The 16,678-nt window shown below is 37.6% G+C and overlaps 1 protein-coding gene across 4 annotated transcripts in view; it reads right to left on the reverse strand.

The window, feature by feature from the left end:
* The window catches only part of LOC129397125 (ranBP2-like and GRIP domain-containing protein 4), a 72,722-nt gene that overhangs the window by 23,558 nt on the left and 32,486 nt on the right, over positions 1-16,678 (reverse strand). For 2 of the 4 annotated variants that reach the window (XM_055107528.2, XM_055107532.2), the window contains 12 exons: positions 15,717-15,804; positions 13,374-13,583; positions 11,077-11,258; positions 10,818-10,993; positions 10,526-10,649; positions 9,444-9,602; positions 9,040-9,177; positions 8,631-8,777; positions 7,507-7,686; positions 7,337-7,420; positions 4,043-4,178; positions 402-496 (listed from right to left, as the gene is read on the reverse strand). In XM_055107528.2, coding sequence (XP_054963503.1) covers positions 402-496; positions 4,043-4,178; positions 7,337-7,420; positions 7,507-7,686; positions 8,631-8,777; positions 9,040-9,177; positions 9,444-9,602; positions 10,526-10,649; positions 10,818-10,993; positions 11,077-11,258; positions 13,374-13,583; positions 15,717-15,804 — 1,719 coding nt within the window. Of the gene's footprint in view, positions 1-401; positions 497-4,042; positions 4,179-7,336; positions 7,421-7,506; positions 7,687-8,630; positions 8,778-9,039; positions 9,178-9,443; positions 9,603-10,525; positions 10,650-10,817; positions 10,994-11,076; positions 11,259-13,373; positions 13,584-15,716; positions 15,805-16,476; positions 16,595-16,678 lie in introns of all 4 variants that reach the window. The other 2 variants (XM_063594709.1, XM_055107534.2) reach the window with 2 other exon arrangements.

Raw genomic sequence — 16,678 nt, forward strand, 5'->3', positions numbered from 1 at the left:
TGCACCCCAACACTCTGTCCTCAAAGCTGTCACATTCAACTACCACTGTAATATTGAGTCTTCAATCAATTGTTATATATATAGCTGTATCAGGCCTGAAAGTACTTACCACATAGTGGGTCAGCAAGGGCATTACAGTTCTATTTCTGTTAAAACAGAACGATGAAGGATCCACCACCACCACTCCCATTTTTAAAATATTCTAAATATTCACACTTATTAACACAAAAATAAGGTGACTAAGAAGGATAATTTCTGTATTTGGAGATAAATTTAAAATATCTACATTTTAAGGGACATAAAAGTTTTCATAGTGAACTGCTCTCTTGAATTTATTTGAAGGAACCCTAAACAATTTAAAAAGAAAATAATTATAAATGTATAAATTATTCCTTTGTTACCTTTGTGGGAGTAACATTAGCTGCTGGTCTGAGAAGATACTGGGAATTATATGCTGGTGACTGACTATAATATACTGAAGGGCCAGTAGTTGCAACTAAAAAAAAAGAAAGAAAGAAAACACTGTTAAAGTCTATACTACAGTTAAGACTATCTAGGCAAGAGCTATAAATACAAAGGCAATAGAAATTAAAGAAAGATTTAACTACATAAATTTTAAATTTCTGTACATCAAAATACACCAATCAAGATTATCAAATGACAAACTAGAAAAAATTGCTAAATATGACATGAAGAATAAGAGAATAGCATCGCTGTGATCAACAAGAACTACCTCACAAGCATTAAAAAAGGAATAAAGAAGAAAGTAACTGTTGCCTTTTCTAAGAAAGATCAGTATGATGTGGAATTATGGACATTCAGTCACAGAAAGGACGTAAGGAACCAAGATGCCATCTGATGGTCAATGCATTTGAAGTGGGCCTAGAAAATCTGCAGAAAGACTAGGTTGTATTTTGTAAACTAAAGCTATTACTGAGAATGTTCAGCTCAAAAATCACCTGACAAATTCATGGAAAGGATGTCATAAATAACATAAAATGTGTTCCCTGGCTTAAAATAAAAAGCACATCAACACTCATACAGATGTACAAACTGTCTGCTCTCTCTGTTTGGTCTGTTTTACCAGGAAACAAAATGACTAGAAGGCACCCACGTTAATGACAAAACTACCAATAGTCATTTGCTTGAACTGTTTTATGATAGTTTTACCAGAAAACAACCAAAAGACCTTTTATGCCTGTACATGGAAGAAGAAACAGAAACTGTGCCAAGAGGTTCCAAACAATTGCCTCTGGAAAGCACTGAAAAATCAAGACCTAGAAAAGGCTAGCCAGAAGCCCAAGTTTGATTTTGGAAACCTTACAGAGGTGAGGATAGCTATTTTGAAATTACTATGGGGAGGAAGCAGGCACAGAACACAGAACAACCTGACAGAAATGGCCCAAGAATCTTAAAGTCTTGCAAGATGTCTGTCTGCATGAAAGCAAAAAGAAAAAATAAAATATTAAATAAAAAAAAAATCTTAGTGTGAAGTTTAAGTAGGGACTTTAATTGACTACTGACTCTAAACTGTGCGGCTCTAATAAATCTACTAAAAGTAATCTAATTTTTTAAAGCACCGTATGAATAGACAATTTAGGAAAGAAATGTTAATGGGCCTCAAGGAACATGTTTTTGAAGTGAGCCTTGAAAATCTGCAAAATGACGAGTTTGCATTGTGCAAATTGAAGCTATTATGAGAATGTTCAGGTCAAAAAAATTACCTGACAAATTCATGCACAGGATCTCACAAGGAACACAAATGTGTTCGTTGGCTTTTAAAAAATCACATTAACATTCATGTTGATATACAAAAACTCTTCTCCATCTGTTTTGTGTGAGTTTTACCAAGAAACCAAACAACTGGAAGGTACCCACGTTGAAGATGGCAAAACTACCAACTGCCATTTGCATGAATTGTTGAGCATGACTAGTATTAAAAAAACTTAAAAATTGATATCACTTTTGTTCCTACAAATTGGCAAAGGATTTTATAAGCTAGTAAGTCAGCATTAGCAAAAGTGCGAAAATGGCACTATCAGATACTAGTGGTAAGAGCATAAACTGAATATTTTGAATACCCTACAAAACTAGGACAGTGTCCTAGAATTTGTAATGGCATAAACCAGAAACAACATAAATAAAGGAACAGAATTTACAGTACTTCCATGTGATGGGATACCATGAACTCATTAATATTCAAAAAACATTTAAGTTTAAAAATGCTCAGAACTAAAGTAACATTTAAAAAACAGGCTAGCTCATCTACACACAACATAGTAACATGCTAACAATCTCATAAAAAATACTATATGTATAGAGAAAGAACCAGAAGGAAATGTTCTCAAATATAAGAAATGCTAATAAGGTGGTTAGTTTTTAGTTTTCTTCACCCTGTTCAGTACTTCTGAGTATCTCCTATGAGCTCATTAATCTTTAATTTTAATCACCTTATTTTAAAAAAACAAGGACCATCTTGATATATGTTTACTTTTATTAAGGAAAAAGAATCTATGAACACAGGAACAGAAATCAGGAGATCTTGGCTCTCGCCCTTTCAGTGCCACAAAGCTGTTTTGTGAACCTGTAAATAATCCATTTGGAGTCTCCATGTTTCTCAATTGTAAAATGAGGATGTGCTGCTTCTACACATTTCACAGGGTCATTGCAAGAATAAAATGAGACAATGAGAATGTTGGATTTACATGCTTGTATAAGAACAGAAGACCTTTTATGCCTGTACACAGAAGAAATGGAAATCATGACCCACAAGGCACCAAATAACTGACTGCACACATCACTAAAAAAGCCCCAGGAAAGGCTAGCCGGTTTGTTTATCCTCTTACAAGGACCTATATGATGTGTAAGGTTTCAAGAAAACAAGGTTTGAACGTTAGACATTTCATATACTTATCTATGACTTACGACATTTAATAAGCTTGACTTCACAAAGATTTTCTGTTATTTTGCTTGTGTTGAGAAGATACTATCACAAAAGGTTAGTGGGGTTGCCTTAACTATATGAACCATCACACAAATGTGCTCATCTAAACTACATTTTCTTCTAAATCTTTCCTGGGCTAAAAAGAGAGAAAAAAAAGGGCACTACTACTACCATTTCAGAAGTCTGTCGTACGTAAAAGGAACAATTTTGTTATTTCTGGCTGCCTGGGAGCAATGTATTATACTGGCAAGTGCTTTGGAGTTACACCACTGGAGTGTGAATCTCGGCTCTATCAATAACTAGCTGTATAATAATGAGTAAGTTACCTAACCTTTCTTTATCCATTTCCTTATTTATAAAAAAGGGATTAATAATGGTACCGGCCATTCTAAGTTACTGTAATTAAATCAAATTACATTCACAAAGCACTTTTGCACATAGCCAACCCACAGTAAACACTATTAGTAACCTTAGTTCATTAACTGTTTACTCTATACTCTAATAAATGTCTGATACACACCCACGCCCACCTGCACATACACAAATGCTCATAGTAATTATGTAAGGCAAGTATTATCTCCACATTTCAGACAGGTTAACTTACACAGCTATTATAGTAAGTGATAGAGCAGAACTTAAAAACCCAGTATGATTCAGGTCCAAACTCCTTTTCTTTCTTTATATAACCATAATATTTCAAATTAAGTAAGATTTCCTATATAACGTCCTGCCTCTCATCATTATCATCAAAATAATTCCCCAGAGGTGTAGGTTCTTAATTAAGCATTTCTTAGTGCATAACTCTATTCAATAACATTTTTCAATTTAAGGAATAATCTCATCTCAGCTCATCCGAGGTGTGGATTAAGTGTTCTTTAAGCCTTTATATACACGTGATCACATACGGCTCGTTTTTTCTGCTTGGGATTATAAAAATCTCCGTAACATCAAATACAGCTTTTGAAGTCACAGATAAACAGACGTTGACATGTATATTAACAAACATATATAAACAAGGTGATTTCACACGTTATCTACTTAAAAGAGGGAAGTAAAGTAGTTTTACTAAAATATGCGATTATCCACTTGCCAGCTCACCTGTTAGTGGAGCCCCATGAAATGTCTGTGACCTCTGATATCCATCAGGCACCGAGTCTGGTCCATAATTCTCTGTGGGCCAACGATGATGGGATGCTGACTTACTGCTATTTAGTTTCAACTCCTGCATTTCTTTCTATTGGAAGAAAAAAAAATCAAATAATTTTAATCATTTAATTATATCATGCCAGAAACAGTGCTGGGGAAACTTACTCTTTTAAATTTAAATAACTGATTTTTTCTTTTTTTCTTTTTTGAGATGGTGTCTCGATCTGTCATCCAGGCTGGAGTGCAATGGCACAATCTTGGCTCACCACAACCTCCACCTCCTGGGCTCAAGTAATTCTCCCACCTCAGCCTCCCGAGTAGCTGGGATTACAGGCATCAGCCAGCACGCCCGGCTAATTTTTTGTATAATAGTAGAGATGGGGTTTCACCATGTTTGCCAGGCTAGTCTTGAACTCCTGACCTCAAGTGATCCACCACCTCAGCCTCCCAAAGTGCTGGGATTATAGGTGTGACCCACCACGCCTGGACCTGATTACATCTTTTGAAAGTTTCTATTTGCCAATGAGTTCTAGGTACCTGGTGCTGATTTTAAAATATGATTCTTAATTTGTTAAAAATTTATCTGCTCCCATTTTCATTCGTTAATACAAAACCTAATTCATTAACTCTCTCACCTAAACAAATAACCTCCTAAATGATCACACCTTCATTTCCATTCTACACTTGCCTACATTAACCTTTCTGACATTCACCTCCAGCCAAGACAATTCCCTGCTCAAAGAAACAAGTACCTACAAACTAAACTTCTTTCCCCAACTTTCACAGTCCTCTAACATTACACTGACCATCCTTTCAGTGTGTTCTTTCTACACTGCAATCTGGAATACCTGACATTCCAAATCACCTCCCCAAATTAGCTTTTCACTTAACCCCATGCTGAAACAAAATACAACTAATTCTCCAGGTGATGTTCAAATGCTCCACCAGGAAAGGGAAAAAAGCAGTAGCTGCAGATAATTTATTATGTATATAATAATACATCCAATGCACTTAAACTCTTAATTTTTATACTATCTACACTGTTAGGTAAACAATATTAGCTCCTATCTTAAAATGAGAAAAAGGGATGCAGGGAATAACAGCTGGAATTTGAACCACATCTGACTCCAAAAATGTTTTCTTACACAACTCTGCTGCCTTGACAAGATGGCAGATAGATACAATGCCGTCTAGTGTAGCTATGTGGCTACCTGATCTCCGCTGAAGAAAACTAAATGACAGCACCATACCCAACCCTAGAACCTACAAAATGTCCCCTTACAAAACAGACACTTAACAGGAAATTCTTTTTCCAAAGAAATTGTAGTGGTATCAGAAAACAGGTAAATTTTGAAAAGTTTCAAACTTCTCTGTATCAGCCCAGGAATCCGATCAGTTCTAACAAGCGAGGTCAGGGACAGATCTAGCATGTCTGCTTTCTTTTTCTACAAGTGTTTCAAATAAAAATTTCCCAGAAAGACCTAACCATGAGGTCCAAAACTATCTCAATTTTCAAGCTAAATAAAATTTCCCCCATTCATCCATCTACAGTGCCTAGTCCAGATGCTACACATACACATCCAAGAAATAAGAAACTAGTGGAATCACCTAGAAAACTTTATGGTCACTGCTGGTATCCACACCAGAGCTTTGAATTTGCAATCACTGCTGTAACTGTAATTTTTAACATTCAGTGTGATGAGAATTGGCTTCAATAATTCTCTCATTTTAAAGATAAGAAGCCAAACAGTCACAAAGGAAGTGACTGGCCCAAGATCATTAATTAATGGCAGAGTCAGTACTAGTACCAAGCTTTTCAAGCTCATGGACTAGTGCTCCACTATGCTTCCACAGAATACAATGTTGGGAGCCTGAAACCTGTATGTTAAGTCAAAATTGTATGTAATTGTCATAGGCCATGACTACACAGAATTAACATTCAAGATTTTTGTGCAAATTCAAAAATGTCTTCCCCACCAAATAGTATTCTCTTAATTTGCAAATACTGCTGATCACACTGTAATAATCGCCACACATCAGCATATCCTTGATGTAACTTTAGCAGTATAATTTAGTTCTTGCGTGATAAACATGAAAGAACCTACTTTTATTTCCAATTCCAAAAAAGTCAAGCTCCTTTGAACCCTATTGTTAAAATAAGATATATATACATAACTATTTCCTTACATAATTAAGTCAAATTCATATGGAAGTATTAAAATATAGTAAGACTTTTTGAAGCTCAGACCACTTTTCAATTCCTAGCTATATATTTGAACACATGTAATCCACAGCTAATCTGGGAATGAACTCATAGACCAGAGTATGATTAGTACATTGTAGCAGTTCAATCACTTGGGAACCTTCTCTGTGTCAGGAACTCTTATATTTTAAATAAAACAGTTTCTACCTTTGAAGGTCTCAAATTTTGTGGAAGATGAGGAGAGAGACACATAAAGTACTTTCAAAAATATAGTAAAGGGCTGGGTGCGGTGGTTTACACCTGTAATCCCAGCACTTTGGGAGGCCAAGGCGGGCAGATCGCCTGAGGTCAGAAGTTCAAAACCAGCCTGGCCAACATGGTGAAACTCTGTGTCTACCAAAAATACAAAAATTAGCTGGGCCTGGTGGTGGGTGCCTGTAATCCCAGCTACTCGGGAGGCTGAGGCAGGAGAGTCGCTTGAACCTGGGAGGTGGAGGTTGCAGTGAGCCAAGATCGCACCATTGCACTCCAGACTGGGCAACAGAGTGAGACTCCATCTCAAAACAAAACAAAACAAAATATGGTAAAGGGTCAAGACCAAGGTATGTAGGCTGGGCACAGTGGCTCACACCTGCAATCCCAGCACTTTGGGAGGCTGAAGCAGGAGGATTGTTTGAGCCAGGAGTTCAAGGCCACCCTGGGCAACATGGAAAAATCCCATCTCTACAAAAAATACAACAATTAGCTGGGCCTGGTGGCATGTGACTGTCTGTAGTCCTGGCTTCGTGGCAGGCTGAGCCAAGAGGCTCTCTTGAGCTAGGAGGTCGAAGCCGCAGTAAGCTGTGATCATACCACTGTACTCCAGCCTGCACAACAAGACCCTGCCTTAAAAAAAAAAAAAAAAAAAAAGACCAAAATGTCCGCTTGCCATACTATTTGGATGGCAAGGGGACATTCTGACCAGCTTCAGAAAAAAAGTGAGAGAGTGGCCAGGGAAGGAATCTTGGAATAAAAAGTACAGCTAGAGAAATTAAGTGACTTACCTTAATGGCCTTTACTTCTTGGCAAATCATTTTCAGTAAAGAAATCTGATCTTCTGCCCATCGAGGTGGTGTTTCGGGAGAATACTAAAAAAAAATAAAAATAACAAAAGAGCATTTAAAACACTTAGAAACAATTTCACAATGAAACGATTCCATTCTTTCCTGTTTACCTTGTAACTTTTACTTGGTGATAGTGAATATCTGGTAGGAGACGGTGTAGAATGTTTTCTTTCTGAATCTGCATTTCGCAAAGAACCATTTGTATAGAGAGGACCTCCTTCACTATAGACTTCGAGTTCCTGCAGGACTGACTTCAGCATCTCTTTTACAGACTCCAGGGGCACAGGCAACTAAAAATAAAAGACATTAATTAAGGGCTTTCATTTGCAAAAAATTCCAAAAGTAAAAACTCTAAAATGATATATTTTATCTTATTTACATTTTTGTCATTTTAATAAGCACTTTACACTTTAAATAATAATACACGTGAAAGTGTTTTTTAATTATCTTTTTTCTTTGTTTTTCTGCTGTTTTGTATTATTATTTTTATTTTTTTGTCTTTATTCTATTTTTTTCTTCATGAACACAGAAAAGTGTTGTACAATCTAACATCTTCTGATTCTAAAGTCCATGCTCTTTCTATTACTTCTGTTAACCATGATAATTGTAGAGGAATGTTAACTTGGAAAGCTTTTCCAAGTGAACAAAATAAGTTACTGATGTTTTCTAACTGATTTTCAATGGTGACAGAAATACAGATGCTACAATACACCAGACAACATAAATCCTAATAAAAGAGTAGTAACACAAATTAATCAACAAAACACTCAGAAGACTGAACATAATTTAACATCATCATGACAATCTCAAACAGCTGACAGCAAGAAAACAAGGGCGTTCATAATGGCTGATGAGGATGAGAAGAAATGCTCTTAAGTTGTCAGCAACAACTTTCGATTTCAGCAAAGTTCATTAAGAATTAGTCCTGAGGTTATAATATTTGTTTTGATTACACTGCTAAGATAACAAAATCAATGTCTTATCTTAGAAATCTTTTCTAATTCCCCAAGAAGTACTTTTTAAGAGCATATACCTAGATTCCCAAGTTTAAAAAGACACACCAAACCTAAGACAAAGCAAGCAAATATAAGCATTTAGATACACACATCCCTTCTGTGCATTAATAGCAACATATTACTGAGTATTTTTGAAATTACCAAAATATAAGACCAACGCAAAAACATTGACCAGTGGGTTATCAGTAAGAACGTACATACAACAACCTGCTACTTACTTTCTTGACCACTGAAAGATTTGAATCACTGTCATCTATAATCTTTATTAGGTAGTCCCTGGTCTTTCTCAGATAATTTTTGCATTCTTCTCGTTCTTCAGGAAAAATGGCATCATTTTCAATGTCTTCTGCCTTCCTGTGAAAAATCTATACAAACAGTGCTTTTATGAAATCATTAGCTTTTTAAAACAAAAAACTTTCAGCTTGGCCACGCATGGTAGCTCATGCCTGTAATCCCAGCTACTCAGGAGCTGAGGCACAAGAATCGCTTGAGCCTGGGAAGCAGAGGTTGCAGTGAGCCAAGATTGTGCCACTGCACTCTAGCCTGGCCAACAGAGAAACCCCGTCTTTTAAAAGAAATAATAAATAAATAAATAAAACTTTTAGCTCAAGTACCGCATCTACTTACCAGTGCAAGATTCCAATAAGAAACAACACTTTGTATAGATTCAAAAGCAGTCACAGCATCTTCTATATTTCCATGTATTGCATCCAATATAGCAAAAGTTATGTGTGCGTCTTCTTCATATTCAACAATTTCTGATGCCTAAACGCACAGAATAGTTTTTAGTCAAATTGTTTATACTCAGAATATAAAACCCAAATGATTTTCCAAAGATTTTATATGATCTTAAGAGACAAACATCTCATTACTCTTCTCTGTCATATCTTATCTGTGAGAGCTAGTGAATTTAGAAAACAAGATTACCGTTAAATAACAAGGCAATTAATTTAAGCAGTTTATAGCTCCACGTCTTTGTTTATAAACTGGAAATTCCCATCTCCAATAAATTCATAAAGGAACTCTGTTACCTGAATGTCTACACTATGAAAATGTTTAAACAGAGGATCAATAGGTTCAGGAATACTGTTCTTCTTTATTATCTTCAACAATGGCAAAACTTTCTTCCAATAATGAACACTTCTCCCTATGTATTGTCGTTGATCATAAAAAGAATTAAGACCGCTGCCCTAAAAAAGAAAGTTAAAAGCACACAACTTTAAGGAACACGCATGATTAGATCTAAAGTTCATTTACAAGTTGTAAGAACTGACTAAAATTTCAAGTCAAAACCAAATGGTACCTCAATAGTCATTTGTTCAACTTCCAAATACTGTAATAACTAAACCACCTTAATACCAGTGAACTCACTGCAACCTCTGCCGTGCAGGTTCAAGCAATTCTCCTGCCTCAGCTTCCCAAGTAGCTGGGATTACAGGCACCTGCCACCATGTCTGGCTAATTTTGTAGTTTTAGTAGAGTTTTTTTTTTTGTATTTTTAGTAGAGACGGGGTTTCACCGTGTTAGCCAGGAATGATCTCGATCTCCTGATCTTGTGATCTGCCCGCCTCGGCCTCCTAACGTGCTGGGATTACAGATGTGAGCCACCGCACCCGGCCTCTACACTCAACTTTTAAACACTTCTAATGATACCACCCTAATGTAGCAATCCCAACTACTTTTTAACAGTTGCCATTTTTAGATAGCTGAAACCTGCCTCTTCTGTAGTGTCAGTTTGTTCAAAAGGCTGACCATCTACACCTAATGGTGACACAAAACAAACCTTAAATATTTAGAAAGATCTATAATGGTCTTATCTACAAAGCCTTGTGCTAATTTGTTTTTAATTTTCAGGCTGAATAATTATCAGAACTTAATTATTAAGGAATAACAGTAACAGCTCAGCTAATATGTAACATTCACTGTGTGCCAGGCATTGCTCCTCTAAGTGCTTATATTTAACTACATTAACTATTTTGCAGCAATAAAAAACACATCTGTCATAATATGACCAAGCTGCTGTTTTCAGAACAAAAAAACTTTCAATAAAAAGTGCATGATTTTAAAAAATTAAGGTAATGTTCTTTAAAAATGCTTATACTTTAAAACTCACCATTTTCTGAAGGCATTTTGCCCAATGTACAAGCAGAGCAGGTTGAAGGCCATGTTTTTCCTGGGCTCTTAGAGTGTTTATTTCATGCTGAACTACAAGTCTCAATTCTGCTGAGTTTCCAGGTCTAAAAAAATAGTTCAATATACTAAAATTGCTTTCTAAATACACAGTTCAGCGCTTACATACATATATGTTAATGGGTCACATGACAAATTAAATCTTCACATGAGGATTAAATCCCTGGTAAAACCTACGCACGAAGTGAAAGCAATATTTTTGTTTTACTACTTACAGTGCTTTTCTGTGAATCAGAGTACAAACCGCATCCCACCAAGACTTTTGTCTTTCTGTACAAAGCTGTTTACATACAGGAAGGGGCAGGCATAACGGCTGATAGGAGCTGTGGTCAGAATTACATTTCTCCTTTAATTCTAAGTGGCTGGTATATACTACTCCAAGGAGAAATACCTGTTTTATTTAAGGAAAAGTTAAGTTAGAAAAAAAAATTAAACAAAATTCAGAATATTTAATTTGTTAAAATCTTTGCTTACTTCAAGATCTAAAATACATATTGATTCAGGCGCATTTGTTTCAAGCCTTGAGGTTTCATGGGGCAAATGATGGAAAAGCTGTTTTAGCCATTTTCGGATTCCAGGTAAAGCAGGCAATGAATTCCACTGTAAGCCAAGCCAAGTAAGGTGCTGAAGACTACCATTATGTGCTCGAATAGCACCTGAAATAAAATTTAAAAATTGGCTTAAGGGTTTGAAATTTTTCTTTGTGCCATTAGTTTTGCCAACATAAACAATTCACATTATATATATATCTTAATTATATAACTGCTTTTCTATATCAAAGCTGGAGGGAATTCTATGTTAGGCAAAATCTCATGTTCTTATTAAATGCATTCTCACTTGATTATTTCTAGAAATTTTAATAAAAATAGTAGTGATGAAGAATGTTTAAGTCCATCTTAAAAAATGACACTGACTAGAACTCAATAAACCAAAATCAACTGACAAAAGCCAAATAAAGAACACCTAACCTAATAAGAAACCCCAAAACAATGGGTTTTCCTTTAAGTCATTAAAGCAATGGAACACCACTACATTAATCCATTGGTACAGTAAAGAAATCTGTTTTTCTACAAGAAAGTCAATATTGAAAAGGTTATGTGCAGTCAGGAGTTCGAGACCAGCCTGGCCAGCATGGTGAAACTCCGTCTCTACTAAAAATACAAAAAATTAGCCGAGCACGGTGTCACGTGCCTATAGTCCCAGCTACTTGGGAGGCTGAGGCAAGACAATTGCTTGAACCTGGCAGGCAGAAGTTGCAGTGAGCCGAGATTGCGCCACTGCACTCCAGCCTGGGTGACAGAGCGAGACTCTGTCTCAAAAAAAAGAAAAGAAAAGAAAAGGTTATGCGCTTCTGGAAGCATGAAGAGGTATAATCTTTCCGTCATTTTGGCAATTTGCAAGACTTAAAGATGTTCATGTCCTTTGTCTCAGTAGTTCTGTTTTTAGGTATCTCTATGGAAATAACTTGCAATGAAGACACTTTTTGTTGAAGTTTTTATCAGAGTATGATTATTAACAGTGGAAAAGTTGAGAAAACTTGGATGCCCAATAACAGAAAGTAGCAAGAAAATTATGACTACTTCATAAAAAAGATTATATTGCCAATAAAAGTGATATTTATAGTTTTAATACAGAGACTATGGGAGAGAATTCATGAAGGAAGCAAGATAAATCATACATAAACAACCATTTAGATGAAAAATATGGCCAGATGCAGTGGCTCATGCCTATAATTCCAACACTTTTGTTTTTGAGACGAAGTCTCGTTCTGTCGCCCAGGCTGTAGTGCAGCAGTGTGATCTTGGCTCACTGCAACCTCCACCTCCCGGGTTGGAGTGATTCTCCTGCCTCAGCCTCCTGAGTAGGGACTACAGGCACATGCCACCACCCCCGGATAATTTTTGTATTTTTAGTAGAGATGGGGTTTCACCATGTTGGCCAGGATGGTCTCGAACTCCTGATCTCAGGTGATCTGCCCGCCTCGGCCTCCCAAAGTGCTGGGATTACAGATATGAGCCACTGTGCCAGGCCTAATCCCAACACTTTGGGGGGCTTAGGCAGGAGGATCACTTGAGCCTAGGAGTTGGAGACTAGCCTGGGCAACAAAGGGAGACCCTGTCTCTACCAATTAAAAAAAAAAAATTATCTGGGCCAAGTGGCATGTGCCTATGGTACCAGCTACTCAGGAGGCTGAGGCAAGAGAATCCCTTGAGCCCAGAAGTTCAAGGCAGCAGTGACCTACGATCACGCCACTACACTCCAGCCCAGGTGACACAGTGAGACCCTGTCTCAAAATACAACAAGGCTGGTCGTGGTGGCTCACTCCTGTAATCCCAGCACTTTGGGAGGCCAAGGCAGGTGGATCACCTGAGGTCAGGAGTTTGAGACCAGCCTGACCAACATGATGAAACCCCGTCTCTACTAAAAATACAAAAAATTAGCCGGGCGTGGTGGTGGGCATTTGTAATCCCGCTACTTGGGAGACTGAGGCAGTAGAATTACTTGAACCCGGGAGGCAGAGGTTACAGTGAGCCGAGATCGCACCACCGCACTCCAGCATGGGCGACAAGAGCAAAACTTGGTCTCAAAAACAACAACAACAACAAAAAATACATGCCACCCCCACAGCACCACATTCAAACTCCCCCCAGCCCAACCCACACACAAAAGGAATACAGGAAAATATTAAGTCGTTATTTCTGGGTAATAAGATTATGGGCAATTTATAAGAATTAAGACGGAGACCATTTCCTCTGAAACATATAACTTACCAATATCGTATCTAGCCAAATCTTCAAGCTCTGGTTCTTGTACATCAATGTTTCCAATATCATCGCTACCAAGAAAAGATGTATCCTTAGGTGACTGACTAGAAAACAGAGCATCATATAACACAGACTGCCCGCTTTTGTTGGCAAAAGTTTCAACAATCTCTTTTAAAAAATCTTGCTTGCCACGACTTAAGTTTAGCAACATATGCCCTGAAAAAAAAATTTAAGTTATTTCCATCACTTTAAAAATACAGATTGTATTTGCTCACGTTGTCTCATTTGTATACCCAAAGGGGAAATAACATGATTATTGCAGACCTAACCCTCCAACCCAAAAAATACAGCTGGACAACAAAACGGGTGCTTATGTAGCAAATGAAAAGAGTACAGGTTTAATATTCTCAGTATCTACATAAGACAGCAGAAGGGGTAAAAAAGACAGGAATGTGTATGAAAAATGCCAAACATATTTGCATTTTAGATGAAAAGGTCTGGATTTAAGTGGCCATAGGAGAACCGGGACAAGCTCTTATTCTCTGATCTGATACACTGATTTCTGAACCTGGCTGATCAGAATCCTCCTTTAAACAGCTTTTAAGAATTATTTCCAGCTGGGCACGGTGGCTCATGCCTGTAATCCCAGCACTTTGGGAGGCCAAGCTGGGTGGATAATGAGGTCAGGAGATCAAAACCATCCTGGCTAACACAGTGAAACTCCGTCTCTACTAAAAATACAAAAAAAAAAAAAAAAAAAAAAAAAAAAAATTAGCCGGCCCTGGTGGCGGGCGCCTGTAGTCCCAGCTACTGGGGAGGCTGAGGGAGGAGAATGGCGTGAACCCAGGAGGCGGAGCTTGCAGTGAGCCGAGATCACGCCACTGCACTCCAGCCTGGGTGACAGAGTAAGACTGTCTCAGGAAAAAAAAAAAAAAAAGAATTATTTCCAGGCCTCGTTCCCAGAGATTTTTATTCCATAGGTTTACAGTAAGCAATCAAAAAATCATAGTCTCGGATAAAGTACTGATACATGCTATAACACAGATGAACCTTGAAAACCTTGCTAAATGAAAGAAGCCAGTCACAAAAGACCACATACTATATGATTCCATTTATGTGAAATGTTCAGAAGAGGCAAACCTACAGAGACAGATTAGCGGTTGCCAAGGCTGAGAGGTTTGGGTAAAATGGGGAGTAACTGCTAACAGGTAAGGAATTCCTCATGGAGTGATGAAAATCTTCTAAAACTGACTGTGGTGACAGTGGTAATACTCTACGAACACAGTAAAAGCCACTGAACTGTACACTTTAAATGGGTGAAGCGTATGGTACATGAATTATATTTCAATTGAACTTTTTTTAAAAACCCTCCTTCGAGTTAATTCTGCTGGGCAATTAGGTTTGGTTACCACTACGCAGTTGTGTCTCAGCACACTTACAGAGGCACCCTCAGGATGCCCAGATCAAAGACATAAAAAAAAAATACAGGCAATTTTCATCCAACTGTGACACCATGCAAAGGCACTTATGAGAGCCCTGCAAGGGTAGAAGGAAAAGAGAAAAGGAAAAAAGTAGAAAGTCACTTTAAGGACTGAAAGCCTAACTCCCACAAAAAAAGTGGGCTATGGAATAAAAGAGCAATGTGAGCTTTGGCCAACAGCCTAACTATACACCAAAGCTTATAATAACTTTGATTTAATATTACATCTTGCTCTTTACAAAATTCATCCAATTTTATATCAAAACTGCTCCTTATAGAAAGCATTATGTTTCTTCAGTTCACTGCTTGATTCAATGGCCACCTAACTACCTTAAAGTTTGTATCTTAGCAAAATCACAGGTAATACGCAACAGACCTTTAGGATTCATCCCAAGCCAAAAATGGGGGGAAAAAATCCACAAATTCCAAGAGCCTAATATAAGGTAAGTATATATCTTCTATCTTCCTCACTATGCTCTCAGCTCTTTAAGACAGATCCGTATCTTCTTCATCTTTATATCCCCACAGCAGTGTTTTTAGAATCAGCTGGTGTTAAATGGTTAGCAAATCAATAATTATACTTAGTTCAGGAAGTGACTAAATATTCAGGATAGAGGCTCTAGCAGCCAGATGAAGAAAGAGTTAAGAAATCCTCTCCACATAGGAACAAACAATATCAAATATTCATTTTTTTAAAGAATGTGCTATTTCTTCGCATCTCTTCCATACCTATTGCTCTTAACTGATACGGCGAAAAGAAATAATTTTGACAAATTATCTCCTGGACAGATGAAGATTTTATCATAAGATATGCCTTAACAGAAATTCCTTTTTCTTTTTAAATTAAATTAGTTTAATATTACTATTACCTGATTGGCTCAGTCGGTCACAGGCCATCATTTCCAGCAGATTTTGTCTAGCTTCACCTTTTATTAATTTAATCTTTGGTCTTGGAACCTAATAATTTTAGAATCAAAAATCTTAATTTGATGATACCCATACTTCTAATAGTAACATGGTCTTATCTATTACACTGTACTTTTTTTGATAATGAATAAACAGTTAACCATTAATTAAACTGAATTGGAAAAGACTGCAAAAACTGGGAACCAAGGAATTTATATAACCTATGAAAAATAGGCCAGGTACAGGCGTGGTGGCTCACACCTGTAATCCCAACACTCTGGGAGGCCAAGGTGGGCTGATCACTTGAGGTCAGGAGTTCGAGACCAGCCTGGCCAACATGGTGAAACCCAGTCTCTACTAAAAATAATAAAAAAAAAACAAAGAGCCAGGCGTGGTGGCACACACCTGTTAATTCCAGCTACACGGGAGGCTGAGGCACAAGGATAGCTTGAACCTGGGAGGCAGAGGTCGTAGCGCGCCGAGACTGTGCCATTGCACTCCAGCCTGGGTGAAAGAGCGAGACTCCATCGCAAAAAAAAAAAAAAAAAAAAAAAAAAAAAGAGGGGCCAGACATGTTGGCTCACACCTGTAATCCCAGCACTTTGGGAGGCCAAGGTGGGGGGATCACTTGAGCCCAGAGTTCAAGACCAGCCTGAACAACACGGTGAGACCCTATCTCTAAAAAAAGTTTTTTTTTAATTAGCCAGGCGTGGTGGCACACACCTGTGGTCCCAGCTACTCAGGAGGCTGAGGCAGGAGGATCACTTAAATCCAGGAGGTCAAGGCTGCAGTGAGCCATGATCATGCCACTGTGCTCCAGCTTGGGCGGCAGAGTGAGACCCTATCTCCAAAAAAAGAAAAAAAAAAAAGCATACACAGAGCAGCTCTGAGAAATTAGTTTCTACTAAAAGCACATTCATGTTAC

Source organism: Pan paniscus, chromosome 12, assembly GCF_029289425.2.
Source record: "Pan paniscus chromosome 12, NHGRI_mPanPan1-v2.0_pri, whole genome shotgun sequence".
Taxonomy (NCBI): domain Eukaryota; kingdom Metazoa; phylum Chordata; class Mammalia; order Primates; family Hominidae; genus Pan; species Pan paniscus.